Source organism: Micropterus dolomieu, linkage group LG20 (genome assembly GCF_021292245.1).
Source record: "Micropterus dolomieu isolate WLL.071019.BEF.003 ecotype Adirondacks linkage group LG20, ASM2129224v1, whole genome shotgun sequence".
Lineage (NCBI taxonomy): Eukaryota > Metazoa > Chordata > Actinopteri > Centrarchiformes > Centrarchidae > Micropterus > Micropterus dolomieu.
Genome location: NC_060169.1, coordinates 18,500,599 through 18,528,463, shown reverse-complemented (window position 1 = coordinate 18,528,463; position 27,865 = coordinate 18,500,599). Strand labels below are relative to the sequence as shown.

Genomic DNA, 27,865 nt, shown 5'->3' with positions numbered 1-27,865 from the left:
GGAGGCCACTGTGCTCTTAGGAACCTTAAGTGCAGCAGAAATTTTTTTGTAACCTTGGCCAGATCTGTGCCTTGCCACAATTCTGTCTCTGAGCTCTTCAGGCAGTTCCTTTGACCTCGTGATTCTCATTTGCTCTGACATGCACTGTGAGCTGTAAGGTCTTATATAGACAGGTGTGTGGCTTTCCTAATCAAGTCCAATCAGTATAATCAAACACAGCTGGACTCAAATGAAGGTGTAGAACCATCTCAAGGATGATCAGAAGAAATAGACAGCACCTGAGTTAAATATGAGTGTCACGGCAAAGGGTCTGAATACTTATGACCATGTGATATTTCAGTTTTTCTTTTTCAATAAATTTGCAAAAATTTCTACATTTCTGTTTTTTTCTGTCAAGATGGGGTGCTGAGTGTACATTACTGAGAAATAAAATGAACTTTTTTGATTTTTGGAAAATGGCTGCAATGAAACAAAGAGTGAAAAATTTAAAGGGGTCTGAATACTTTCTGTACCCACTGTGTATATATATATATATATATATATATATATAATACATATAACAAAAACAGAAAAATCAACACCATGCCAAGCGTGCAGTTACTGCCTTTGTGACACCTGGCAAATAACCATGCAAAGCTATACCAGCGAAACAGACAGTCTGAAGTTTGCAGAACAGGTTGGGGTTGATGTTAAACACACAAAGACACTGAAAATAATATTCTGGATGACTCCAAAACACTAAACATCTCTAACTCGTGATGTTTACAATGATCGCAACTTCACAAGACAACTGAGTAATGACTAATGACTTAATTATATCAGGACTCCACCTATTGTGTTTATAACACAAAAGACACTAACCTAATGCAACATCACATTTACTCTACTACACTTTCCCTGATTTTTCCAATGTTTTCTCTCTACAGTATTTTTCTCTTTCATCATCAGATATCAACAAGCTTTCAAGGCAATCAAGTATTTTTAAGCACATGCCACTAAGTTTGCTTAACAGAGCAGAGTCAATATTAATACAGTGCTATTTAAGCCCAGGTTTACACACAGAGCAGCCAGAGAGTTAATGATTGACCGGGCTGTGGTTGGTGTCAATATAAAAATAAAAAAACACTATGCCGAGATCTGTGGTCCTATAATTGTTAACCGGGCTTGATAGAACTTGGAAAGCCATAACATTATTCACCTTTGATGTGAAACTGGTGGGAAGACAATTTATGACATCCATTTACTGACCACAGAAGGTAGAATGACTAGTATTCCCATCCATGAGTGCCATTGTTACAGTGTTGTGTTTTTCCTTGGTTTTCCCTGGACTGCTCGCATGCTAAAAATATGTAATCCTCATTGTGGTTAAGCGGTCCAATGTAGCTAACTGACAAAACAATCCAATTAATAAGCAGAAAAATGCAATCAACAAAGCTGCTAGAATCTACTCTATATTATGTACATAATAGATAATAATTCCTTCTTATCCAGGTGCTGGGTATGACCTGATATGACAAGACGATTTAGGCAAAAAAAAATATTGAATGAAATATTTCCCTTTCAACTGAAACAGCCATCCTACAGACAAAAAAAAAGGTAGTTCAATAGTTCTCAAAGTGGGGTCCGGGGACCCCCAGGGGTCCTTCAGGTGGTTCCAGGGGGTCCCAGCAAAAAGAAGTAGTAGTTTCATTTCACTATAATTCCATCCATAAGGAACACAATTACTACTTCGATCATGGGTTTCACACACTTTCTGTAATAAAACATCTACCAATCTAAACCAATCAAACATACCAATCAATTTTCCACCCCTCAAGGACCTGTAGGCCTCCAGGACTCTGAGGCAACATTCACTCGTACCCGACCCCTTTACAGTACACACTGTCAATATTTTGCATATCTGCATTAGGGCTGCAACGATTAGTCGACGTAATGTTTATTTCCAACTGCAATGCACTACAGAAAGGTGCTAGGGGCAGTATCGCTTCCACTGTCAGCCATGACTGCTTGACTGTAAGACTACTCACGAAGAAGCATTCATGCGAGAAGCGGAAAGTAATGTAGAAAGAGGTGAACAGCAGAACGGCTTTTGTACGTTATTTCATCAGTAAATACACTTTTGAGCGGTTGTGAGGCGAGACATCAACTGTGTAGAATTTGAATATTGGCAGTTTCACCAAAGTTGATGGCGAATCTAACATGTGCTCAAACGTTTTCGGGCCGCGAGGTTAGCGGTGGCAGCTGGCCGGTGCCAGTCACGTCCATAGAGCCTGGTCCCAGTTACTCAGACCACTGCAACAACAGAGGAAAGGCAGTGTTTCCTATACGTTCATATATTTGTGGCGGCCCGCCAATATCAATGCTGACCGCTACATAGGCTACTGATTTTAAAAATTTTTTTTTTCACTAGGCCTATTTAAAATCTTATCTGATTGCAGATCAGTGCCGTAGCGTCTCTCTCTCATAAACACCGCAGCACAAATCTGTCCAACACAACGCTGTCGTAGACCCAGCTTTAAAAAAGTTATTAGTAATGAGTAATGGTTTAAAATACATCAAGGAACATCTGGCTTGTGATGTTGCCTACAGAACATTCTCCACTGAGTTATTGCCTAAAACCTATAAGCACTTTTGAAAACTAAACAACAGAAGTAGTATGAAAGGGGACTGTTGCTTTATTGTTCTAAATAGACATTACATTGTCAGTGTGGATATAGTACTTGCTTTTAATGTGCTTTTATTTTATATAATTCCAAAGCAAAAATCTTTGTTAAACAGTTTTTTAACAAAAAACTTTAAAAAAGTTTTAAAGTTTGTATAAATCAGTGAATTATAGGAATAGCCTATGCTGTCTTGTCTTCTTCCCTGGTTTCCCACTGGCGTTGATACTGGTGTTCATTCTGAATAGTAATCCTCGTTCATTTAATGGTAACATTAGCTAGTTAGGCTGTGTGTGGAGATCAACAATTCACTGGCAATATATTTAATTAGTTAAATGGTTTAATTAGGGTTAGGGAGTGACAAAAGTAATCGTGACTAGTGACTAATCGAATAAATAATTAACAGATTAGTCGACTACGAAAATAGTCATTAGTTGCAGCTCTACACTGCATAAAAATATTCTTTATGATTACTTTATTTTTTATATCTTGTCAATTTTTTACTTTATATTTATATAAAATGTCACCAAAGAAAATTCCTTGTTAACCTAATTGGCAATACAACTGTTTCTGATTCTAAAAGCAAAATTTCTGACAGATGGGGGACCCTGGGACATAACCTTCGTCTGTGGTCTGTGGTCTAATACGTGTCAGTTTAGGGGTCCTTGATGTGAAAAAGGTTGAGAACCACTGGTCTAGATATCAAATGAAACTGCATCAATGAACAACAGAGTGACTCAAAACTGATCTTAGAAAAATAAAAAGCTTTATTTTAAATTCAGTTGGTTAAAAAAGTGAAATCCTCTCCTCTAAATAATACTGTAGGATTGGGGCTCACTATTTTTTAACTGTTTTAATCAGAGACTATGAACATTTTAATAACTGCTTTTAATATTGTGGTAAAAACAATTATCTAGGTGTCCAGAGGATTATAAAGATAACATCTGCAGTGTTTTTGTTTGTTTTTAATACATCAGCAGGTTCTGGCTGATCTGTAGCGTGATCAACACCCATTTTTTTATCTTCTCCCTATTTCCAGTTTTCTTAAGGACTCATCATGAGAAGTCCCTCTTTAAAGTAAACTGCAGTGTACAGTTTCCTGTTACTGCTGAAAAAATATTAACTGTGAATTACCCCCAAAAACTGAGACACTGTTAAAGGAAAGATCAATTACTGTTGAGTTTTTCAAAAATGTCAACACTTCAAGCACCACAAATGAAATTCCATTCACCTCCATTGTACTGGCAGAAATCTTAGTTAAAAGTCTATAATTCAGTTCAATTAAAATCAATTTTATTTATATAGCACCAATTCAGAACAACAGTTATCTCATCACGCTTTTCATATAGAGCAGGTCTAGACCATACTCTGTGATATTATTTACAGAGACCCAACAATTCCCACCATGAGCAAGCACTTGGCAGCGGAGACGAGGAAAAACTTCCTATAAAACATACATACAGAGAAAATGTGTTTTTTGTTTCTTTGTTGGTGTTCTTCTGTGTAATTCGAGTGAACAGACCCTTAAAAACAAATTGTGTATCTGAGAACTTGTGTGTTCACTCCTACTTAGAGTAATCGTTTGAGTCCTTTGTAGTAGTAGGGGCCAATCATAAGAACAAAGACTTTCATCTCTGCACATCCAGTACAAAGAAAAGCATAAAAAACAATTTAACCTAGCTTAGCACAAAGGAACAGTTACTGGATGTGCAGAATGAAAATAGTTTTACATTTAAAACACAAGGGGATACGTTATGGGGGGGCCTCAGGTCCTCTACCTGGATTGGCAAACACAGTACATTGTTGGTGTCGAGTTGCAATGTGGCAAAAGCTAAGTCAGGTTCAACTGGTTTGCTGGAGCCCTCTGCAGTGGCCAGTGTGGCGAAAATGCATTTAAACGTATGAGTTTTTTAATGCATGCACTGGAGCTATTTCCTGAATTACAACAGCTGGATAGAGTGTAAACACATCCTCTCAGAAGTCCTGACCTCATTGTAAAGTAGAGCCTGAATGACCATCTGGCTGGTATTGGAATCGGCACATTTATCAGCTGATGAACAACAAGCGATATGTTTGCAGTATAAGTGTGCAGTCAAGTAAATTTCTGCAACGTAACACATCCTGCTCAATATCTTTGTCACAAACCTTTAGTAACCATATTTAAAGGATCATTTTGTGATTATGATTTGTTATGTCATATATAAATGTCGATACTATTGGTTTCAAAACCTTCAGTTCCTAGCTCTGTCATGATGGATGCTCTGACTAGCAAGCTAGACATTGTTACCTAAAACATCTGTGCCCAACTAACATAACATAACGACACATAAAACAATTTAGGAGTGTTTTCACTTTATTCTACTGCTGGTTTGATGCAAATGACCATATTTCCATTATGTGTCTGTGGAAATGAAGTAATGGATAAACTCTTTAATATTATAACTTGTTTTCTGCGAATACACATGCTGCAATATTCAGAATCCCCTGGAGTTTTTTTTTCTTCTTTCTTTCTTCAGACTTAAACCTGCTCTTATGAGCTCAGTTCACTTCAGTTCTTCTACTTGAGGGTTGCCTGAGGCTCCCATACTGATGATGACTGTTAATGGTTAAGGGCCCTCTAACGCCACTCTCAGGGGCTTGGTACCTTGGAGGGGTCGACGGGGCACTTATGTCCTATTCAAACAACCCACAGAAAACAGATAGCACTGCTTTTCATCTGGCAGGGGGAAAGTAAACTGGTTTGACTGGTGTGTATGCAGCTGCTGAGGCCTTCAGTTTAAAGAAAAAAAAAAAAAAAAAAATTGAAGGACACCACAGGCATCTATATACAGAGATTTGAAAACGTAACTCCACAGTATTATGATCAGGCATGTGACAGGAGGCAGTTTCTAGATGAGTGACACTGAGGGGGCATGAACGCCCTACCACATGAACAGTTACGACCAAAAACACAGGTAAGTTATGTTGCGAAGTTGCACACACATTCGCAAACTACTGCTACAACAACAGAGTAGAAACTTAAACAACAGTGACAAACAGGACACAATACAAGAGTTGTTATTATTACCTTTTGAGTACAAGGATCTGGGAGCATTCAGGTCGAGGTCCCCGCTGAAAAGGGAGATAAAGTCAGAGGGCATCGCAATCCCTCAGGCTGAGAAACCGGACACCCTCAGTCAGATACAGCGTGACGTCGCTGCGAGATAATATTTTCTCTGTGTGTCAGAAAACCTTAAAAGTTGTATTCAGAGAACTGCAGTGGCTCAGTTCACCCTGTCGTTATGGCTGGTTAAACCGTCCACACCGTCACTTTGCTGGCGACTCCCCCCTCGGTCCGCCTACGACGCATGTTGTTGTCAGCAGCGGACAACCCGAGCTGCCACGCCGGGAGCCACGCCCACACAGATGACGCAATACGTAAAAACCACGTCGGGATCTTTTACGATTATGAAGTCAACCCCAGTTGTTTATAATTTAAGTTATTTTGAGTGTTTTAAATATGTAACAAAAAAAAGAAATGTTTGTCAGTAGACACATTTACACAGGGATGTTTGTCTAAACAAGTCTGTCACCAAATCAGTCATAATCTCCTTTTGATTATATTTCTTATTTTGTTGTTGAATGAACTGATATGACTTATTACACACTGTTATACTTATAATATATAATATTGATATTTATTAGTTATATTAAATGTTTTCTTCTTACTTATGTTTTTATTTTAAACATACCAGAGTGATGCTTCTTTATTTGTGTGGCAGTTGAAAGATGTTTACACATTTGTGGATTGTGTTCAATAAAGGAAAAACAGAAATTAATTTCATATGGACATGGAAATGTCTTCTATCTATTATATTTCTGTATCTCTGAAGTTCTATGGTCTCATACCTCTGTATTATTACATACCTGTATATAATACACCTCTACCTGTGCAATGTTGTATGTGCAGTTAATAATTGTATTGCATGTTTGTATATAATGTGCTGTATGAATTATTGTTTTATTATTATTATTATCACAATGTACATTCAATACATTTTAGACTTATATTGCCATAGTTTTAAGTGCAGTTTCTAGATTTATCTTAATATCTATCTTGCTGAATATGTTACTATCTACTACTGGACATAGCTGACAAATTTGATATGACAGCTGATGGAAGTTACACATAACACATATAAAGTACAATTTAAATTTAAGTCAGATGCAAATACAAGTTTTTTTACGGAATAAAAGCATATTGTACAAGATTTAGTCACATAAACAAACATGTATTTGTTTAAGAAAATATACTGCAGCCTAAATACAGTTACTCAGTGCATAACAAGGATTATCCTCAGCTCCTACTTTCCCTGTCAGTGTTTTAACTTCTCCTACATTAGTTACAGATCTGCAGCACTATAGAGAAATGCTAATAATTTATAGACTTGCAAGGGCTAATATTCAGTCACAAAGCGACAACATGTTGGTTTGAATAAATGAAGCAAGCTATGGCAAACAAAAACTGAAGCAAACCATTCTGTGGGTTGTTTAATGTTTAACTTCTGCTTGGCAGTAGAGGAGCATTTCAACCCTCACAAATGTTCCCAGAAGAAATTGTCTGCAGTCCATTATTTGAAGCAGATGTGACAGCTGGCCTCTCAGCCAGGCAGTCACCCCCTTGATTCTTATATTTGAGTCCAAATAAACTGCAGAGTTTCATCAGCATCAGGTCCACAATCTCATCCTCTTCAGACGGCTGCAAGAACAATGAGTAATATGTATAACTCAAGGAGTATCAATTCATAAAATGCTTCTTCTACAACATGTGTAGACTCAGCATGGGCAAGTACCTGGTGATGTATCTGCTCTTGACTGAATGCCACCAGAATGACAGAGATGAAGAGGTTCAGCACCACAAAGGTCATGAACACAATGGAGGAGCCGATAAGGAAAGCCCCAAGCACTGGATTGTAATTCAGAACCTGGGAGAGAAGGAGGAAGAAACACACTGGAGAAGGGTACATAATCTGTAATGGTACAATTATAATAGTCTCATACAAACCTCATCGTAGTTAAAAATGCCAAGCTGCAGGCTGACCATGGTCTGTGCAGCGTCCAGCAGAGTCCGATAGGAGTATAGCTTCCACCCATACATCAGGTTAGACTGAAAAGTGGAAAGTTAATCTCTTTGTTAAGAACCATGTTTTGAGTTCTATTTCATAAAGTATAGATAAAATAGGAAGAAATGCAATGATTTCAGCAGCATGTTGATGGTTAAGTGTGGGAACTTGCTCACAGCAATGGAATAGGCCAGGAACATGATGGTTATGACCACCAGGAAGCCTGAAATATCAGTCCAGGCTCGCTGCAGCGTGGCTGTGATCATGTGCAGCTTTGGGTTCAGTCTCAGCAGGTGCCACATTTTGACTGTAGCCAACAGCACCAGGAATGCAATCAGATACCCCAGCACTGCATCAGCCTTGGCTGTCTCATGGAAACTGGCGTATCTGGAGACAGAGCATGAGAGAACAGAACTTTGTTTTAACAATCTATTGAAAAGGGTTTTGAATGGATTGAGGACATAATAGTTGACTTTGTAATGTTTTCCTATTTATTGAGATGAAACTGTATTAAAATAACAGATTCTGTGTGTAGATATTCATTTCCAGGTTGAAATTAGGTGTTCTCTCAGAGGTTGAAGGGTGAAATGCATTGACTTGCTACACTATTTTGCAGATAACGTTAAATACAAAATGTAGACAACTTCTAGCTTTGATTTGGTCACTAGCAGTTTGCAAACAACTCAAATCTCTGTACAGGTCATTGGCATACACTGGTGCTTGGTAACCAATGTTGACACAAGATCCTTGATTATATACATGTATTGATTGTGTTTCTCTTGTTGCTTACTGGTCTTTGTTGTTATGGTAGTACTCCATGTCCCGCGAACCCAGTAAAGTCCTCTTGATGAAGACAGACAATGCGCTCCAGCTAAGAATAATAATCGCCAGCTCGAGTAGATTCCACTTACTCTTGAGGTAAGCCCACCTCTGCTGCTTCATCAGCTTTCCCTGTCAGGATAGGAGTTTGTTTGAGATGTTTGATATCATAATTATTAGAAGCAACAGTAGTAGATTTAAGGTATAAGGAATTAATACCTGGACAAACATGTAATAGATGATGAAGAGGAAGTAGATGGCTTCAGAAGCCATGACGAAGATGTGAAGGCCGCCGGTCGACTGGTAAAGACGCACACTCTGAAGCTCACTGCGGAACTGGAAAGCTCCTGGAAGAAACACCAAAGTTACACGATTCTTATAACAGTACAAGTTTCTGAGAAGCTCTCACACGGCGGCTGAATATGGATTATTTACCGATGGCTGTGGTCTCCAGCATGAGTGTGACGATGCAGAAGAGGTTAACGTTGGCATTGTACACGGTGAACTCGACAAAGGCTGCTTGGGTGTACACGTCAAACCAGGTGTTGTCATAAAGGTACTGAAGGGTTCTACAAAGAGAAAAACATGGTTAAATTATATGATGTGTCGTAATAATAAGTGTCATGCCTTAAAACACTGTTCTCTCCTGATGTCATGAAACAGCAAATTCTGACGCAGAGAACAACTGTGTGGAGAAATGGTGGCAAACAGAATGAACAATTCTGTGGTGTCATTGCTCTTCTAATTTCAGGCTAATTGAGAGTTAAAAGCATACAAAGACACATTAATTAAATCTAAAGGCCAAGTCTTAATTGATATAATTTATCATATAAATATGGATTGTGTTTTAGGATGAATGTACAATAAATTAGGCTTTTGTTGTCTTTTTGTCATCGCTAAGGCTGCAACTAACAATTATTTTTGTTAACTAATTAATGTTTAAGTCTACAAAATGTGTATTACAAGTTCCCAGATCAAGACATCGTCTTTCAAATACTTATTTTGTCCGTACAATTTTTAAAAAAGGAATTTGGATTCAGTTAATATTTATAGAAAAGCTATCAGGAAAAGCTGCAATTCCTCGCCCTATAAAAGTTTGACATTTTTATTTGAAAATATTTCTAATAATAATACGTCGATTACTAAAATTGTTGCTGTCAATCAACAAATCAATGAGTAGACTAATTGTTTCACTTCTGATCTGTCTGTCATTCCATTGAGTTTATTTATTTCAATGCCTACCTGCTGGAATTTTGTAAATCTGGCCCCAGATCTACCACAAACCCTCCTCCTCTGTAGAGCATCACACTACCCCAGATAGGGTAGGCCCTCAGTTTACCCTGGGACTGATACATCCATGGTGTGTGACTGTTCAATGAGGAGTTATCAACCACAGAGTGGCTCCAGCTTGGACCGTAGGAGCCCATGTCCTCCAGCTCCCATGAGTACGGAGCGTGGCAGTCAAGCTCAGACTGCTGCATGGAGGTAGCCACATGGCAGGAGTTTTTATGCACCCTCACCTGACGAAGACGAGCGTTACCCACCAGCTTGGAGTTTCCATCTGTGATGAATCCTAACAAGGTAAGAAACAAGAATAAACACATTTTAAGGAAATAAATTATTTTGTGTGTTTAAAATTCTTTTTGCAGATAAAACTTGTCAGAGTCAGTCCAAATACATTGTAGTTACTACACAAGGCCTTTTTACACAGTTACAGCTTAATGACAGAAAACATTTGAAGGCATTTTGTACTTTACTACATAAATATACTGTTGATACCACATAGTATAGTAGTAATGAACAAAGACACTTTAAGGCTTTGCATAGTGATATAATCTTTAAATACAATATCATTTTATTAGCAAAAATACCTACAGAGGTGATATCAGTACATTTTCATATGAAGTCCAATATTTAAATGTGAAATTTTTTAATATATTATCATCATCACAACTCTTAATATTTTATTGTCAGATCCAGTTTCTAGTTGTTTTGTAATCCAATTTATTGTTGGTTCTAATTTACTTGGAGAAAATTAGGGTAAAGAACAATCTATAAATACAACAAGCTTTAAAATACAAGGCCTAGAGTTACCATCAGGCCACTAACAATATGCATATTTTAGCTACCTATTTATTTGCCAATTTAACTCTAAAATAACAATTATATAAACTGGATAATTTACTCACATTTTCCATTTTGTCATAAGTGGACAAAGATTTGCAAATGTTAAAGGGGATTCATGCAAAGCAGTCATGTGCGACAGTTAACAACTTCACAGCATACTGACCTGGGTGCTCTCCAAACAAGCTGCTCAGCAGAGTTGTGTTTGCCCAGTTGAACACATCCTGAATACTCATACTGTCTGAGATCCCTCTGCTGAAGCTCTGTCGAATGTGTTTGGTCAGAAAGTAAGCGTTGGGGTCCCTCTGACCATACGCCACCAGGAGCAACATCCACATAAATCCCATGTAGGCTGCATTGAAAAACAAATATCTTACATCTGGATCTCAGACTGTATTGCATTGCTTCCTGTGTTCTTATTTATCAAAAATGGTTTCTCTTACTGAGAATCTCCCTTATGAGGGCAAAGACTTTCTGCTCTTTAATTATGTTGTTCCTCATCCTCTCGATGTCAGTGGGAGGTGGTGGCTGATAGAAACTGCATGTGCTGTCTCTTCTTGCTGCACGCACCACATCAGGATCATCTGAGAGACGAATATTGTACTGATGCATTTTGTTTTTCATACAAAACAATGCAAGAAGAAATGTTGGAAAAAACATACCTGTGTTTCTCAGACTCTCATCTATCTGAGGCTCTCCGTACTCCTCCTGGTCAACTTTCTTCAGAACAAGTGCAAAGAATGCAGCAAAACCAAGAACCTGTGACGGAAGATTTTCATATACCAGACCTCCGAATGATCAATCTATTATAAATACAGTATGCATGTACTGTAATACTGGTAAACTGGTCTTTATCAATATCAAATTTCTATAAATTGATCCTATACTTAAAGTCTGTCTTTAGTGTAATATTTTTAGTCAGTGCATCATAAATATATTAGCATAGTAATGTTTGTTCAAACACAAAAAAGGCAAAAGACATTGGTTGGAAATGTCCAAAGCAAGCCCCCTTAATGAATTAATTTCTGAACATTTGCAATGCTAGCCATGTTACCCCTGTATCTTCGAACCACGAACTGGGATGTTGCTCACCTTCAGAGGTTGAGTAATAAAAAGACTCTCAAAGAAGGAGACCACCATGGAGATAAGCCAGCTTATAGAGCGCCCTTTCCCGTACGTCAGCCCATACATCATGGTGAAGTATCCCGACACACCACTTGTTGCAATCACCAGTATCCAGCCAACAAACACAAACCACCATGGCAAACCTCCTTGACAGCACTTCTTGGTGGAGTCTCCATTGATGCTCTCTTCTGGACTTGGGCTGCTGTCGAGCTGCTCTTTTTCCAGGCTAGATGAGGGTAGGTGGAAGTCCAGGAGACCCTTCATTCCCTGAACTTGCTGCATGGCTCGGTTGTAGCTATCTGGCTTTGGAAACTGAGAAGGTCCCAACAAATCCAGTTCCTTCTCAACATGACGCAGCTGCCTGTACAGGTACCTGCTGTTGTTGCTCTTCTTCTGACCTTCTACTGAAGTCCTCTCAGGGCTCCCCCACACACTGTTTTCTGTCCAGGAAATAAGAAAATAAACATTATACTACTTTAAGTATATTTTTCAACAACATAATATATATTTCCTTCAGCATAATTTTCTGTGAGGTAGTTGTATTATTTATTTTATCTTTCTGTATGCAAATAAGACCATGGTCAATATAAAAAGGAAGGTATGGCCTCAACAATCACATTTTATATCTATATATGATGAAAATACAGCTAAAGAAAAATAAATTCAGCTACAGGAAAATAAGTTCTGAAGACACTGAAAGAGATACAATTTTTAGATAGATAGATAAAATTAAATGAGCATTATAGTAATTCATTGTGTTTCTCAGACTCTCATCTATCTGAGGCTCTCCGTACTCCTCCTGGTCAACTTTCTTCAGAACAAGTGCAAAGAAAGCAGCAAAACCAAGAACCTGTGATGGAAGATTTTCATATACCAGACCTCCGAATGATCAATCTATTATTTTTACTACTTTAGTAAAAATATATATTATGTTGTTGAAAAATATACTTAAAGTAGTAAAAATAGTAGTAAGTATAGTAATTCATTCAGTTATTTGATAAAAAAAAAAGAAGCTTGGTCCTCCAAATGGCCAATAAAAACACATGATATCAAGAGTGTTGTAAAGGTTATGGTGGTGTTTACCTTGTAGATCAACTGCACGTAAGCTGAGGATCATAGAGCGATCCTTCTTGGAGGCCTCAGTGTAAAAGTCTCCTGCCCCTCGGTTCTGCTGTCTTATGATGTCCTCCACCAGAGACAGCAGAGTGTTGATGTCCGCCTGCTGACCGGGCCGGAGCTCCAGGTCAGGCAGCGGACTCTTCATGGCCTTTGAGAGTGACTGAGCAATTCTCTTTATGTCCTAATGGAGAAACCCCATCAAGCACTTTAGACGTGTAGAACAGAGGAGTTAACATTACTTGCAAATCGCTGATAAGGATATCTGTTACTACACCTTGATCACAGTGTCTGGTGTGATGTCCTTCATCTCTTTCTGAGGGGAGGAAGTCTGTGAGGGAGAAACTCGACCAGTCTTCCCATGTATGGATGTGTCCGTGTTGGCGGCCTTCTCTCGAGGACGAGTGTTTCTGAAGATGCTCACAATAAGGAGATTAATGGGGAACATGATGATTGAACTTTGAACTCCGATCATGACTTGCTGCCAGGTGAACTCGATGTGACCTGCAAAGTAAAGTGTTACAATCAAGTTTAAATAGATGTGATTGAATGGCGGATCTTTCAGTAAGACTCATTATTTTGGATACCAAAATGCACATTTACATGTACACATGTATCCATTAAAGCCCCAGATTTACTTTCCCTGCCCCAGGTCATTACCATACAAAAGTTCACATACAAATGTAAAAACCCTTTAGAAATATTTTTTCTTGTTTGCATGATGCTTCAAAAAGCAGATTTAGTGCTGAAAACCGGGAATAATCACAACCTTTCTGTGCATCTATGGGGCTATAAGGGAAATAAGAATTGAATTTTGAGAGGCTTTGAACAACTAATTCTATTGTTAGTAGTAGTAAAATAATTGTACACCATAATGACTTAATGTAGTTTTTCAAGATAAAGCTTTGTGTTTTGTTACCAACCCAGGTCCATGGTCTGCTCAGAGGGGTCGGTGGGGATGCCCCAAAACATGATGCTGGTCAGCATGGTGCACAGCAGCAGGGAAAAACAGCAGGACACTCGCTGCACACATGTGAAAGTGCTGGAGGGAGGCCGGCTAATGACAGAGAACCAGATGTGGCCGTCACGGAAATCCTTGGCTGTCTTCATGAAGAACAGGTTACTGGAAAGTATTGAAAAAAAAGATTTGTATTCAGGAGAAATAAAAAATCAAAAATAATACAGAATCAAGTCAAATTATTTGGTGATGGATTTTACCAGATCCATGGCTCGACTTACCTAAACCTCTTCAAATCCATCTCTGTGGCAACCGGGAAGACCTTGTCAAGAGTGCAGTCTCCCACATCTACAGCTAGCCAGGAGTTACACAGGAAGTGCCATTTCTGACCACTCTCCAGATCCTGCACCATTACTTTGTTGACATACCTGCATGTAACATCAATATGTATTTACTGTGCTTACAACAGTACAAACTCGGACTTGGATTTTATCACCATGTCTTGCCCTCTAACCCGTACCATGCAGGGTGAGCTCCTGAGTTGTCGTGCCACAGCCTGATGCTCTTTAGATCTCCAAGGGAAAAGTGTGTGGTCAGCAGAAACATGTCCACCCCACCTCTCTCAAACACTGGCTTATCAGGGTCTGTCAGGTGGTGGGGCTCACTCTCTCCCTCGGTACCCAGCAGAATTATCGTCACCTAAAACAAAAAAGATCAATCGAGATGGACAGAGATGCCCAGAGTTTTTAGCATCATAAATGTTTTCTTTCTTTTCTTTCTGTGAGGTCCCTCTAAGCTTTAACACGCATTGCTGACCTGAGAGGAGGTGGAGGCACCATGCCGATGCCCTGTGCTGAAATTCAGCATATAACGATACTCAGCCAAGGGATCATTATCCTCAAGCACTGTTATCTTCACCTGCAAGTGAATGCGAAAACACAGTGTTCAGATGTTTTTTAATCAGTAAATTCAACAGCATGAAGTGAATGTTACGCAACTAAGTGTCAAATATCACAACACTGATGTTCTCTCTCACACATAAACATACACATATTGATTATTAGATAATTAATAAAGATTCTGTTTTCTAATGAGTGCATTTTATTGTAGATCAGAGACCTTTATTCAGTATTTGCAGAGAACATATATTTCTTGAAATTTAACTCATGGTTATAGCACCATTTAACTTTGTTAAAAAAGGATTTAATGCACAAAAAATAAAATGAGCTCATACAATTTGATCCATTGCAAGAGTAAAAACAAGCCAACTAGTGACATGAAACAAAGGTCGACAGCTTACCTTGAAACCGGGATGCTGCCGTTTACACAGTACAGTGACGTCTCCATTTTTAAAAGTTTTTAATTCTGCTGTGGTACGCATACTTTGAGACTTCATATTATATGTGTGAGCAGCAAAGTCTGAACTTCCCAAAATGGTCTGGCATTTCAAATCAACAATATAATGTGGTGAAAGTCTTTCCTGGGAATTACCTTGGCTGAGTCGTGGATGTCTTTCCTGCGTGCCCATATAACCACCAGGAGATAAGCAGTGAAAATGGCTCCCACAAAACACACCACCACAGGATTGTTGGTGAATGTAGCAAAAAGTTCTGCAGTGCGCGACACATCCACCAAGTTTGGCATGACAAAGAAAGAGCTGCCAAAGAAAGTTAAGTGGTTACAGAGGCACTGAGTGACCAAAGGCGTGGTGAGCGGACCTACCTGTAGGGAAAAAAATTAACAAAACCAGTCAGTCAAACTTTTAAAGGGTGTATAGATGCAACCACTGTGGTGGTGTGTGTGTTACTCACCCTGCATCCATCTTCACTCCAAGAAGACTTAGTTTCATTCCAGTATTTGCACTGGGCAGCGATGGAAATGACAGTGACAGTGGCATTGACGGATCTGACGCCTGGCTCTACAATGGGCTTCATAACAAGGTAGTGCACTCCAACATCTCCTGTTCTGTCTTCGGGACTCAGCACCCAGGTATATTTTTCTTCTGTGTTAAAAGAGCAGATATACACATGTACGTATCTGGCATATTCTCTCATTGTGATATCAATTCACATGGCAGTTTATAGCCACACACTGATCAGTACAGAGATGGGATCTTCAATTATTCAGTTATAGTTAATGTATTCTGTGAACTAGGGAAACCTAACTATAATGGTTCATCTCACATAAGTTTCTGAGGGAAAACTTTGTTGCATTTGTCGCAAGCACACACAAAGTAATGTAGACTGTCAGAAGAGAGCCAGGAAATATTTCCTTACTAGACACCCAGCTGATAACACTGTCATCTTATCTCGTCTCTTGACTGTAATTTAGATGTGACTTTCAGGCATGTCGTGCACGCTACAAAAAGTAAATCTGCTAGCTTAAATTTTTACCTTCTTTGGAATTCTCTAGAGGGATCTGAGTCTTGGCTATATAATTATGCTCATTTGGATAATCTTTACTTCCCAGGAATAGCATGAAGGAAATGTCTTCAGAGGGCTCCATTTTCAGCACCAGTGTTACATCCGGTGAGGGAACATCAATTATTAATGTGCTGAAACTGGCAAGGTCCAGGACTGTGCTGTGGTTCTCTCCAACGTCAAGCCTCGGTAAGAGAATCTGAAAAGCCAGAAAACACATTATTCTGAACAGTCTACCGTTGTTATCCGAAGTAACTAAACATTTCTCTAAAACAACTATTACCTCTATCTCGTCAGGTAAGTTCTCTACAGGAATGACAGTGCCGTTCACTCTGGTGAGAGACACGGATCCTACAGTTCCTGTGATGTTTTCCTCCTCCCAAGAAAACGGATTTGTCTCAAAACTCATCATCTAGAAGGAGGCAGGCATATGCTGATATATCAACAAAACAAATTGAGTAAAACAGTGACTCAGATTACTTTATTCAGTCTTTTTCTGTTAGTTAGTTGTACATGATTTGTAGATGATCAGATTTTAACAATATTTTGAGAAACAATGCTTCTCTCCTCCATTTTCTATGTAGCATTCTCAAAACCCAAAATAGTGCAAACATTAAAGGTTAGGGGGCAGATTTGTAACTTATCCGCATAAGAACTTTATGAGGAGTGAACTAGTTTACTGTTGCCTTTTTTAACTGGTCCAGGCATGTATGTTCAACCACAAGGAAAGCCATACCGTACTGGCTAGATCAACGCAGAGCTCTTAAGCTGCAACACAACTTGAAAACAGCCATAGACACAATATGGTGAAAAACCAATGGGTTGCATCAGCATCTTTAAATTCACTGTAAATTTTTATTGTTTCAATTTCACTTACTCTGACATCCATTGGCTCCTCTGGAGCGACAATATGAGCAGGCAGTGAGGGGAACGAAAATCTGGAGGAGCTGCTCTTCTGGACATTTATATCCTGAATTTTCATCTTTTCAGGAGACACTCTGCAGGAAGCAGAATCATAATTATCTTAGTAACTTCAGCAAACCGTAGTTTATCATTTAGTACATGTTCTAGCCAGTGTCAGGCCCCTCTTACCTGTTGACGTACACACTGATCTGACCAGAATCAATGATGGAAGGGTCTCCATTCAGTTTTTTATTATTCAGCAAAGCACTTTGAACATTGTTTATCCCAGTAAGAAGAAAATCTGAGACCTTTTTCTGAGGAAAAAAAATTTAATCTTGTTTAGTAAAGACCACAGGCTCTGGAAAAAACAAACAATATGGAATCTAACAATATCAGTGATAATTTTGTCCTTACATTTGAAGAAACATTCAAAACATTACTGGCTGCTTCAACTATTGTTGTAGCTGCTTGCACAACTTCTCCATCATCCCCACCGTCCTGATTAACACTGATAGTGTTGAGGGAGGAGCTTAGGTCTACCAACAGTGAGCCCGCTTCTTCCTGAGAGAGATGAAATACAGCAACAGAAAATATCTGCGTGATGTGTGTTTAGCTTTCAAAAGAGCTTATGAACATATATTTAATTTTTTAATTGTCCTGCGCCCCAAACTGAACACAAGCTGCAGAAAGCCCATAGTCAAAACGTTGAGGTGCACCACAACTTTTTCTTTCTTCTTTCATATGTTGTGTGGTGATAACAAATGTTAATGTTTTTAATTGAAATTTAAGCTTTAACTTACAATGGCTTCAAACAATAAAACAATGGCTTGAGGTCATTAACACCCACTAGTATTGCTATACTCATCTAAATGTTAAATATACAACAGATTTAGCATTAATAGTGTGTAATTTACTGATGGAACATTTTTAATTAATGTGTAATCACTTTAACTATTTACAAAGTGCTATATATACAGCAGGATTGACATTTGTAGATTGTTTCAAATTTAACTTTTTTAACCCTGTATTAATAATTTGAAATAGTTTTGACATTGCTATACTGATCTGCTGTATTGTACTTGAGCAGCGGGACTGAGCTCCTCTGGGCGCTGGGTGAGTCCAGCCACAGCTCTGGCTGTCACTTGCACTTCCTGAGTTGTGTTGCTGGGTGAGTCCAGCAGAACTGTGGTCATTTTGGTCAACATTTGCTCTCTGAGCTGAAAGAGAAGGAAGCGCTGCTGAACGTCACAGTGCTCTCCACTCGACCCAAAATAAATGTTGTAAGCCTCACAAATATCACAGAAATATATTAGCCTCTACAGAGTCAACATCAATCACATTCTGTTACCTTCCTCCTCGCATTGTTCTGATCCTGGCCCGCCGCTGTATTCAACATATCAGAAATTGAAGTAAATATTTGTCCCAGTGCCTCACCGGAGAGCAGGCCTTGCTGCTCTAACTGACTCACAGTGTCCTTCACTGCAGATTGCAGAGCCCCCACAGAGGTACTGGAGCTGCTTTTCTGCACCTTGAGGAACATAAACAGTAAGTCTGTCTCAATTATGCAGACTTTAGAGACTTTTACATCAACAATCGATTTTTCCAATTTGAATTTCTCTAATCCCCCTTGGTTCTGTAAGATACATGATTACTGGGAGATGACAAACCTGAGTGGAAACAGTTGTAGTGGCTTTCTCATATTCATTTTTCACAGTCACCACAACAGACAAACTGTAATTATTGTTCTTATCTCCGAGCGGCAGGAAGACAGATTTCACCTCATGTGCATTACTGCAGCGCAGATGTTTGCCTATAACACAAAAGAGACAATTTAGTAAACTGTTATGATGATTGTGATTATTTTATCTGCACACAGGTTGCTAAATGGCCAAAGCATTACATTTTATCACAGGCTCATTTTTAGAGTAAAGCACACTCTTGATGTCACCCATTGTCAACAAAGTCATTCTACACACTGGTTCATGCATGGGGCTTACTTTATGCGCAACAATTTTAAAATAGCTTAAAGATCCACTCCAGACATGTTACATGAGATAAAGAATACACTGCTTTACACACTGTTTGATATGGATTGACAAAAAGAGAGTTTAATTACCTCATTAACAATTCTTAAAATGACATCTACTCCCACTCCCTCAATAAAAAGCCGAAATCTTTGAATATGCAAATATTGTTCACTGCCAAACACAAGATATCTGTTACTTTACAGAAAGGCCCATTCTCAGAGTATGTGCAGTGAAGGTACTCCTCCTGCTTTCTCCTCTTTCATACTTTGTCTCATTTTTTCTGCCTTTTTTAAAACATTTGTTTAAGAGTGAATTAAACCAAGAGACAACTGTGCACATTCTCACCTGTGTCCGTCTTGAAGCAATAAAAACAGCCCGTAGAGCAGAAAGAGCTTGGTTTGCAGGTAATGTCAAAAGCATCAAGAACTGTTCCTGAAAGCGGAGAGATGCTACAAGAGGGGGGTCTGGGGTCTGCAGGGGCTTCAGATGTCACTGCTGAGTTTACAGTTGGTTCGGCTGATTCAGGACCTGGTATTGGAAACGTGTACTTGGCAAAACCTGCCTCCTTCTTGCCTATAAAAAAGAAAAACATTATCAGCTTCAGTTTAAGCAAAAACAAATAATATGTAGTTTTGAACAAAGCACTCTGTTTCAAGAGGCGTTCAAAAAGAGTCCCAACCCCTAATTATACTACATTTAATCTATATATAAACATCCTGCAGTGCTGAAGAGAGCATTATGACTGACTACATGGGATGTAAACACACCATAAGCAATCACACTGAAGTTGTGCAATGTGTCCCTTGAAACTTTCAGATGTTTGCTATGTACAATATATTCAGTGTTGCCATCCTGCCTCTCGAAAGGTGGCCTTCTTCCTGCTTCAGAGAAACATTTTTCGAGGTCACCCTGGGAAAAGATGATCAGTTAATAATTGTCTGACCCAATAATCTCTTATGCCACAGTTTTAAATCATTGTAAGTGCAGTTTCAGACTTACTGTCAAAGGTCTGGACTCCCCAATATACCAAACTACCTCTGGGCAAGTTGTCACACAGATCAGTCTTAGCTTAATGTGGTCGTTCACATTTATTGAAGCGCAATCATCACAACTGCAAGAAAAAAAGTGAATATATAACTATAACCTATTTTGATACCTGTAAGTCTTTCCAGCAGATTTCCTGTTTGGTCCATAAATTCTAAAACCAAAACTTTGTCAACTTATAGTTCATTCTTTTGTATTGCACTTTCAGAAGCGAGTGGGGAGCACTAGAAGAAATTTATGTCACCCTCTACAAACAACGTGAGGAATAATTATTTTGAGAATATTTAAGCATTTATTGTAAATGGCTCCCTTTTACCTGATGGTGACATCTGTGAATTCCTTTGGAGCAACAGTGATGCACTTTGAAGTTGAAGCAAGGTTGACCCATTTCCTGAACCAGGTCGTTCTCCTCACAGTTAAAGCGTAGCTGAAATTATCAAAGGGATCTGGAAGGCAGTCTTTTGGGATAACATAAATTTTGTCCATTGTTGTGTTTGTGCATTTGCAGTTTCCTTCTGTACGGAAAGAAGCAGAGGAAGAACTTTAAAGTAAGACAGTAAAGACATTACAGTGCTGCTGTTGTATAAAACCAAACATCATGATTCACAGTGTCATTAAAGCGTATTTACATATTGGACAAAATAACATGAACACAATGCAACCCAGTAGAACCTCACCTCTAACTACAACCTCTGAAACTATCCTATCCAACTGAATCAACACCTGTTTGACACAGTGAGTTAACATGCGCATTACTGTCCGAGCTATGATCAGGTTTTTGGAGGTTCTGTGCTTGTTGTTAACATGTAAACATCATATCCTGGCTTCAGAAATCTGGAATAGGTCGTATGCCGGTTTGAAGAAACCAGAATATTCTAGTTGGAGTACCAGAATACTGTGAAACCAGAAGACCTGAGGCAGGTTTCTGATCATTGTGATAAAGATGTGACACTGAAATGAAAGTCTTCATGTATACAGGGAGCTGAATAACTAGGTTTGTCACGTTCAATTTAAAATTCCTTTCCTGAATATGATTATGATTATGATCAAAATGAGGTCTTGAAACAGGACTGACAGTGCACATGGAAATGTTCTCACTGTCACAAACACTTAGCATTTGAAGCTTCACTGTCCTTAAAAGGTTACTGGTTTGGATTGTCTGTGTTATTCTATTTGGGTTCACCCCCTGTGATTACTTTAGTTATGGTTTAAAAACTAATTTAAAATTCTCAGTAGTGAATTCATAGTTGTACTTACTACACTTCCATTCAAATGTGAGTCCTTTGCTCGGTAATGATTCAGTTCCAGTCACGCTCAGTGTGACACTCTGAGTGTAGTCCACCACAGTGTCTGGAGTAGCAATTATTTTGAAGCCACTAGAGTCGTAGACACTCATATTACCTGTCTGTAGGTGAAGACAAAGTAATTGTGCTGTAACCAAATCATCACCTGTACAAATTAATAATTTTATGTCAAAATACATTTCAGAAGTAAACAGACTGCTATTGTGTGATGCTAATCTTCTACATACTGTGTTCCCATGTTCATTTGGTGAATGGTCAGAGTAATTCTGGCAAGCCTGAAGTATGTTCTCTAAGTCCACATCCGCATCAGAAGCAAAGAAGGCATTCATGGCTCGTACCTTCACCTTCAACAATCCTTTACCAAAAGTTTGAATTTAAGGGCATTGAGAAGATCACATTTATCACATACTATGGGTGACTGTTTTAATTGAATTACAGTACAGCTTAAGCTGTAAGTACCTTCGAGTGGGCTGGAGAATGTATAAGCTTGTAAGCTGCCATTGAGCATGTCTCTGGTCTCGGAGAGAGTGTCCCCAGCTCCAGTCAGAGTGAAGAGCAGCTCCACAGGGGCTCCTCGCTCTAACGATACACCAATGATGAGATCTTTAGAGTCTGGACACTTGTCCTCTGCTATCACAGAGGCCTGCAGGCCTTCAACGGGCTCCAACAGACACAGCTCCAGATCAGTTGACACTGTGCGAGCTGTGACCCTGTTAGAGGCAGTTAGAGTCAGGGGGTGGCAGCCATGTTCAAGCTTCTCCACCACACTTACACTCAGTGTAATGTTGTGGGGGGTGATCCCTCTGTCCACTGACGAGTTTGCAATGAAGTGGTCTTCGTGTTGAATTGAGTAGGAAACATTTGTACCTATTTACAGGAAAAAAAGGAATCAAATTATTCTGTATTTATGGAGAAGTGGTTTTTCAGAAGTATGTATCCACTACAGTGTGAGACCGACCCACCTGCCTCTACCATCACCTGGATCTGAACAGGCCTACCATGAAGTGCATTGCATTTAGTGCCATCTGTTGACATGTTCCCGCTATAGCACTTAAAGACACCAAACTTTCCAACAGGCTCCTGAATGTTTATGGCTTTCTGAGCAGTAACATGCCAGTCACTGGTGGTGCACTCCACTCGAACCATGAAAACACCAGGACGGAGGAATCTGTGCATCACAGTGCTCTCCATCCTGTGATACAGAAAGAAAAGCTTAAATACAGTTAAATACAGTTATGTACATACATAAAGTTACATCAATCTATCTGTCTGGTTGAATGCAAAGTCCTGCTCACTCTACTGGGCTGTATGGCTCAGCAGTGTGGCCATCCCCAGCATTCAGTGTGCATGTGAGGTTTCCCTGAAAAGGATGAAGGAGCCACTTCACCGTGATGGTGACATTATCAAAGACGGCCGCCAGCTTGCTCATCAACAAGTAGAGTCCTGAGAGGAAATCACACTGTTCATTTGAATCATGTAAACACTGCTCCAGTATACATTTCATCGCTAACATACTGCATCTAGGAGCCTGTTATAATAATTTTAACAGTGCATTTAATCTAAGCTCGCTCTGCTAATTACATCAGCGAGGTAATCATTTGACTGAGATGAAAGTCATCTTGCAAGTTTAGCTAGAGAGGCTTCATAGCTACATTTATTTTATTTTTAAGTTACCTTGTCCAATCTGCTCGTTCTAATAAGGATCTACAGTATTATTTTAAATAGTGGAAGTTAAAAGGACAAATTGTGCATCTGACCTTGTTTACAGCGGTACTCTACAGACAGGTAACTCCCCAGCACAGGACATGGTTCACCAAAAGAGCTGAGATCCGCTGGAGCCTGGCAAGCCTGCTGTCCATGGCACTGGGCTGGATTGACACATATATCAATTAAATTACGAAATCTTGCAGATTATTTAGATTATATTTAAACAGCCGTGACAGTATTTTTACAAGTTTGAAAAGCATGAGACTGTTTAATTTTCATCATATTAAATGCTTTCTATAACCTTGTAATGATAGAGTCAGAGATCTCTTTAAAGAGGCATATTAACACTAAGGAGAAACACCAGCTATTTTCTTAGTAGTTGCATGAATTCATCCAGCACAATACCTGTTACAGAATCTATAACATCTATCCAGCTGCACTCCTCCTGGGAGGATGTGGGCGAGGCTGTAAGTTTGGATCGGCAGTAGTGAATTGTTTTTCGACCATAGAAGCTGTCGTCTATATCTAAAACTTGACCAGAACCACATTGCAGTGTTGCATTTTGGCCGTCACATGCAATAGATCTCCCAGAATCTGAGGGAGAAAGTCAAGAATGATATTACAGGAATAAGGTTTACACATGTTTAATGCTTTATGTTGATTTATTTAGAAGTGCATACCAAACTGGCAAATGAAGTTGAGCTCCTGGCTACAGTTCCATGCAGCTTCCCACTGGAAGCCTGAATGTTTCAGGATATGTCCACAGGCTGCTTCTGCATCTGGCATGTTCACCCAGTTACTATAGCTGACATCTGAGCCATCCAGCCATGCTAAGGAACCTGGGAAATTACCAAAACATTACATTTAACCATTTAATTTAATCAAACTTCTATTTTAAAGCCTGCTATTCAAGCAAAATGTCTCAGAAGATGTTATCACTCCAAATTTCAAGACAGGGTCATTCTCTAGATCTTTTCTATCTGGGAAGTTAATTGTTAAGATGCAATTTAGGGATCATAAAACAACAAAGCAACAGATTGAGCTGGTGACAGGGTGAACAAATTCTAAAGACTCATTCTCTGTGAAGGAAAATAAAGCCACGTTTGTAAATCAAGCCACTTGACAGCAAGCCTATTGACAAGTTTAAATGAATGAGAAATATCTCTCATCACACCTGCTGCTTGAGGGAGATATCGAGATGTGCTAGTCTTCTAACAAATGTCGGCAAACAAACACAATGCAGTGCTGTACAATGGACCTGCAAGCTGCCTAATGAGATAGCAGCAGAGGTGATCGTTTTCATCTCTGACATTTTCACTCAATTATTAGATATAATCGTTGATCACAGATACATCGAATTAGTTGTTCATATGTGCAGTAAAGTACTTAAAATGGTAGTAAATTAAATGGTAGTTTTCAGAGACATTTACAAGCTTTGTAATTAATACTCATAGTACTTGTGATGCAGCTGCCCTATATCATAGCACTCAAATACATGTAAACTCCCTAAAATCTACACAGAAGCCTTTAGAGTCAGCGTCTACTCTGGTTCCCCTGTCCACATGCCCTCTCACCATCGATAGCAGCAGAGTCGAGCGTGAGGTTTGGAGCTGCAGGTGCCAGCCCGATCCACCAGTCCCTCCCCGGCTCCAGGTGCTTTTGAAGGAACTGCTGTATTTCATCATTCAGGATGAAGGCTAGGTGTCCTCCGCCTTGCTCACACCATCCCTGAGCACTGAGGAAGGATCGCTGCAGACCCACAAACTCATAGCAAGAGCCATCAAAACCCTCCTGGTATTCTGGGCAGGGGAGAGCCTCTGTATCCTCCTCAGCACAGCAAGTCCAGCTGAGGAAGAGAACCATCAAGGTCAGTGTGGGGAAAGTGGTGCTTTCCATCTCTGCACTTGTACACTGTTGCGATTCTCTGGTAACATCATGTCTTTAAAGGGTACTGACGTCAGAAACTCAGCTTTGTCTTGTGCACAAACAAAGCTCAGGCTTGTAGTGAAAAGGCACTAGGGCCTACTGTCAACAGCCACTAATGGCTCCTCAGTCCTCAGCCTCCATTAATGTAGGGGTCTACAACCTGCAGAGTGAGATAAGCTTCTCGTTCAGACCTTCTTTTCATGAAAATGTCCATCTGAGCCAGACTGTCCCATGGGACTGTTTTTGTTCCAACTGATATGGAAGATTGAACTAAAAAACCTTAAAGTTGAAAGTGGTAGCCTTTACTTTTACACTATCATAGTAGGAATAGTGCAGGTATCACTAATAACATGACTGCATCCTGTGAGACAGGTTAAAATAAAAGCTTAAATACATTTAGAGTTAATGATATGAATATCTATCTATCTATCTATCCAACAGGCTCCTGAATGTTTATGGCTTTCTGAGCAGTAACATGCCAGTCACTGGTGGTGCACTCCACTCGAACCATGAAAACACCAGGACGGAGGAATCTGTGCATCACAGTGCTCTCCATCCTGTGATACAGAAAGAAAAGCTTAAATACAGTTAAATACAGTTATGTACATACATAAAGTTACATCAATCTATCTATCTATGTAGTTGAATGCAAAGTCTTGCTCACTCTACTGGGCTGTGTGGCTCAGCAGTGTGGCCATCACCAGCATTCAATGCGCATGTGAGGTTTCCCTGAAAAGGAGGAAAGGAGCCATTTTGTAGAGATGGTGACATTATCAAAAACACCGCCAATTTGCTTTGACTGAGATGCAAGTCAACCTGCAAGTTTAGCTATTGAGGCTTCATAGCTCTATTGGCAAAGTAGACGGAAGGTCATGGATAAGAAATTTAGTTCAGTCACGAAAAGAAGAACGGACATACATAGTCTGAGGGTGACAACATCAACCAAAACTTTGGCTAACTCCAAACTGTGAATTGCACATACCCTGTATAGTTGAACTCTGTAAGGCAATAAAACAATTAAATAAATATATTTGTAGTTAATATGGTTATAAATATATTGTCCAACCTGCTCCAGCTAATAATGATCTTTATTTTTAGAAAGGAAAGGGCTATGTATAGCGGAAGTAAAAAGAACAAATCTGACCATTTTATTTAGGTATGTCAGCTCCAGGGTTTTTCACAGAAGACATTTTGACTGAAGGAAAAGCACAGGTGTAAACAATTAACGATTGTCTCCTCTGTCATGGTCATTAATGGGATATGGGACATGAAAAGAAGACAGCCTTTGTTAATGTTATCAGTAACATGTGCTTTCCTACTGTGTGAAGTCAAAATGTCTTAAGGTCTATTGCGCATGACTGCTCACTGCAATCATTTACTACAATGTTTTGTTTATTTTGTTTCCCCTTCTGCATCTGAACAGCCAACCTGGGCACAAACTTTGCACATTTCTTCACATAATGAAGAAGACATTTTAACGGGAGCAAATACAAGCGTTGCAAGTAATTTGGGAGATATTATTAACAGTAACAGTTTTTAAACTTACCACCGTTTATGTACATCCCATACATTATTGGATTTACAATAGCCTATAAATTTAAAGTCCCCTTACAGCATAGGCGTCATTTACACTGGGGACACTGGGGACATGTCCCCACCATGTTTTGAAAAAGCTGATTTTGTCCCGATCACTTTTTCAAATGTTAAAAATGTTCTGAAAAATATATTTGATCCAAGAAATGTTAACTAACAAATAAACACTTTGAGAAAGGTTTATTTGCACAATAAGAAAACATGCAATGCAATTTAAATATAGTAAAAATCAAATGTGCATTGTCCAAAAAAAGTAACTTAAGAAAAAGCTGCTGATTACTGCATTATGTTCTGTTATATTTTTAAATTTATGAATTGTCCCCTGCCAGCTGAATTTTTTGATTCCTTCTACATAAAAAAGGACATTTCCACCATACATTGGAGCAGAAACATATTATTATAGGAAATTAAGTGTTTAATTATCCATTTTTCTCGCTCATGTAGGCCTATTTCAGCATTTCATATTTCTTAAAAATAGTGTTAAAAATCTTCCTGTTCTCCTGTATCGTCATTTCTCGTGACCCAAATGTATCATCGCACCCCTCATCTGAGCCCTTATGTCCCCACCACTTTTTGACACAAAATGACCCCCTTGCCTTACAATGTTTCCTATAACGTATATCGGGTTTAAAAAGGTATTTTTTTTATTTTGAATTTATCTGAAAAAAACCCCAACATAATATTTTAATCAATCCAGATTTTCTTTTTAGGTTATATTTAAATATGTATGTATGTATCATTATGCTATTTTTATTATAGAAAAAAAGGCGACCCGTGAAGTACCCGGATGTCTGACGTCATATCAGTGGGACGAAGCTGTCCGAGGACATTACTTGTTGAGTAACCGGTGAGGATTTTTAATAAACGTCCCATGATTAAACAAACGCCACAGCTTCATAATGTTGGTTTGTAGACGGAGCCTGACCGCCACTGCGACCTCTGCTCTCCGGACTCTTCTTAGTAATCAAGTAAATACACGTTGACTTTATTCTCGTACTGCAGTTCAGACGGTCCAGTCTGCGATGCTAACAGCAGTT

General features: G+C 39.1%; 3 protein-coding genes across 8 annotated transcripts in view; 1 reads left to right on the top strand and 2 right to left on the bottom strand.

The window, feature by feature from the left end:
- nfat5b (nuclear factor of activated T cells 5b) overlaps nucleotides 1-5,971 on the bottom strand; it is a 38,534-nt gene extending 32,563 nt beyond the window's left edge. For all 4 annotated transcript variants that reach the window (XM_046033630.1, XM_046033631.1, XM_046033632.1 and 1 more), the window contains exon 1: nucleotides 5,728-5,971. In XM_046033630.1, the coding sequence (XP_045889586.1) occupies nucleotides 5,728-5,800 (73 nt within the window). In that variant the 5' untranslated portion in view covers nucleotides 5,801-5,971. The remainder of the gene's footprint in view (nucleotides 1-5,727) is intronic.
- A 939-nt stretch (nucleotides 5,972-6,910) lies between these two features.
- Nucleotides 6,911-27,865, bottom strand: part of LOC123959114 (polycystic kidney disease protein 1-like 2) — a 27,331-nt gene continuing 6,376 nt past the window's right edge. The window contains exons 3-43 of one of the 3 annotated variants that reach the window (XM_046033000.1): nucleotides 24,884-25,155; nucleotides 23,990-24,148; nucleotides 23,715-23,903; nucleotides 23,360-23,470; nucleotides 22,898-23,045; nucleotides 22,565-22,794; nucleotides 22,062-22,469; nucleotides 21,830-21,957; nucleotides 21,556-21,703; nucleotides 20,615-20,813; nucleotides 20,254-20,365; nucleotides 20,022-20,163; nucleotides 19,600-19,827; nucleotides 18,895-19,037; nucleotides 18,576-18,755; nucleotides 18,307-18,444; nucleotides 17,642-17,788; nucleotides 17,417-17,541; nucleotides 17,202-17,322; nucleotides 16,608-16,736; nucleotides 16,298-16,523; nucleotides 15,716-15,906; nucleotides 15,396-15,626; nucleotides 14,721-14,822; nucleotides 14,425-14,603; nucleotides 14,186-14,332; nucleotides 13,870-14,069; nucleotides 13,224-13,450; nucleotides 12,914-13,130; nucleotides 11,798-12,270; nucleotides 11,368-11,464; nucleotides 11,149-11,289; nucleotides 10,872-11,057; nucleotides 9,824-10,154; nucleotides 9,017-9,150; nucleotides 8,801-8,928; nucleotides 8,553-8,713; nucleotides 7,939-8,149; nucleotides 7,705-7,806; nucleotides 7,493-7,624; nucleotides 6,911-7,398 (exon numbers count right to left, since the gene is read on the bottom strand). In XM_046033000.1, the coding sequence (XP_045888956.1) occupies nucleotides 7,228-7,398; nucleotides 7,493-7,624; nucleotides 7,705-7,806; nucleotides 7,939-8,149; nucleotides 8,553-8,713; nucleotides 8,801-8,928; nucleotides 9,017-9,150; nucleotides 9,824-10,154; nucleotides 10,872-11,057; nucleotides 11,149-11,289; nucleotides 11,368-11,464; nucleotides 11,798-12,270; nucleotides 12,914-13,130; nucleotides 13,224-13,450; nucleotides 13,870-14,069; nucleotides 14,186-14,332; nucleotides 14,425-14,603; nucleotides 14,721-14,822; nucleotides 15,396-15,626; nucleotides 15,716-15,906; nucleotides 16,298-16,523; nucleotides 16,608-16,736; nucleotides 17,202-17,322; nucleotides 17,417-17,541; nucleotides 17,642-17,788; nucleotides 18,307-18,444; nucleotides 18,576-18,755; nucleotides 18,895-19,037; nucleotides 19,600-19,827; nucleotides 20,022-20,163; nucleotides 20,254-20,365; nucleotides 20,615-20,813; nucleotides 21,556-21,703; nucleotides 21,830-21,957; nucleotides 22,062-22,469; nucleotides 22,565-22,794; nucleotides 22,898-23,045; nucleotides 23,360-23,470; nucleotides 23,715-23,903; nucleotides 23,990-24,148; nucleotides 24,884-25,155 (7,444 nt within the window). In that variant the 3' untranslated portion in view covers nucleotides 6,911-7,227. Of the gene's footprint in view, nucleotides 7,399-7,492; nucleotides 7,625-7,704; nucleotides 7,807-7,938; nucleotides 8,150-8,552; nucleotides 8,714-8,800; nucleotides 8,929-9,016; nucleotides 9,151-9,823; nucleotides 10,155-10,871; nucleotides 11,058-11,148; nucleotides 11,465-11,797; nucleotides 12,271-12,913; nucleotides 13,131-13,223; nucleotides 13,451-13,869; nucleotides 14,070-14,185; nucleotides 14,333-14,424; nucleotides 14,604-14,720; nucleotides 14,823-15,395; nucleotides 15,627-15,715; nucleotides 15,907-16,297; nucleotides 16,524-16,607; nucleotides 16,737-17,201; nucleotides 17,323-17,416; nucleotides 17,542-17,641; nucleotides 17,789-18,306; nucleotides 18,445-18,575; nucleotides 18,756-18,894; nucleotides 19,038-19,599; nucleotides 19,828-20,021; nucleotides 20,164-20,253; nucleotides 20,366-20,614; nucleotides 20,814-21,555; nucleotides 21,704-21,829; nucleotides 21,958-22,061; nucleotides 22,470-22,564; nucleotides 22,795-22,897; nucleotides 23,046-23,359; nucleotides 23,471-23,714; nucleotides 23,904-23,989; nucleotides 24,149-24,883; nucleotides 25,156-27,865 lie in introns of those variants that run through there. The other 2 variants (XM_046032999.1, XR_006822231.1) reach the window with 2 other exon arrangements.
- bola3 (bolA family member 3) overlaps nucleotides 27,635-27,865 on the top strand; it is a 3,090-nt gene continuing 2,859 nt past the window's right edge. Inside the window, exon 1 of the mRNA XM_046033005.1 lies at nucleotides 27,635-27,796. Within this exon, the coding sequence (XP_045888961.1) occupies nucleotides 27,728-27,796 (69 nt within the window). The 5' untranslated portion in view covers nucleotides 27,635-27,727. The remainder of the gene's footprint in view (nucleotides 27,797-27,865) is intronic.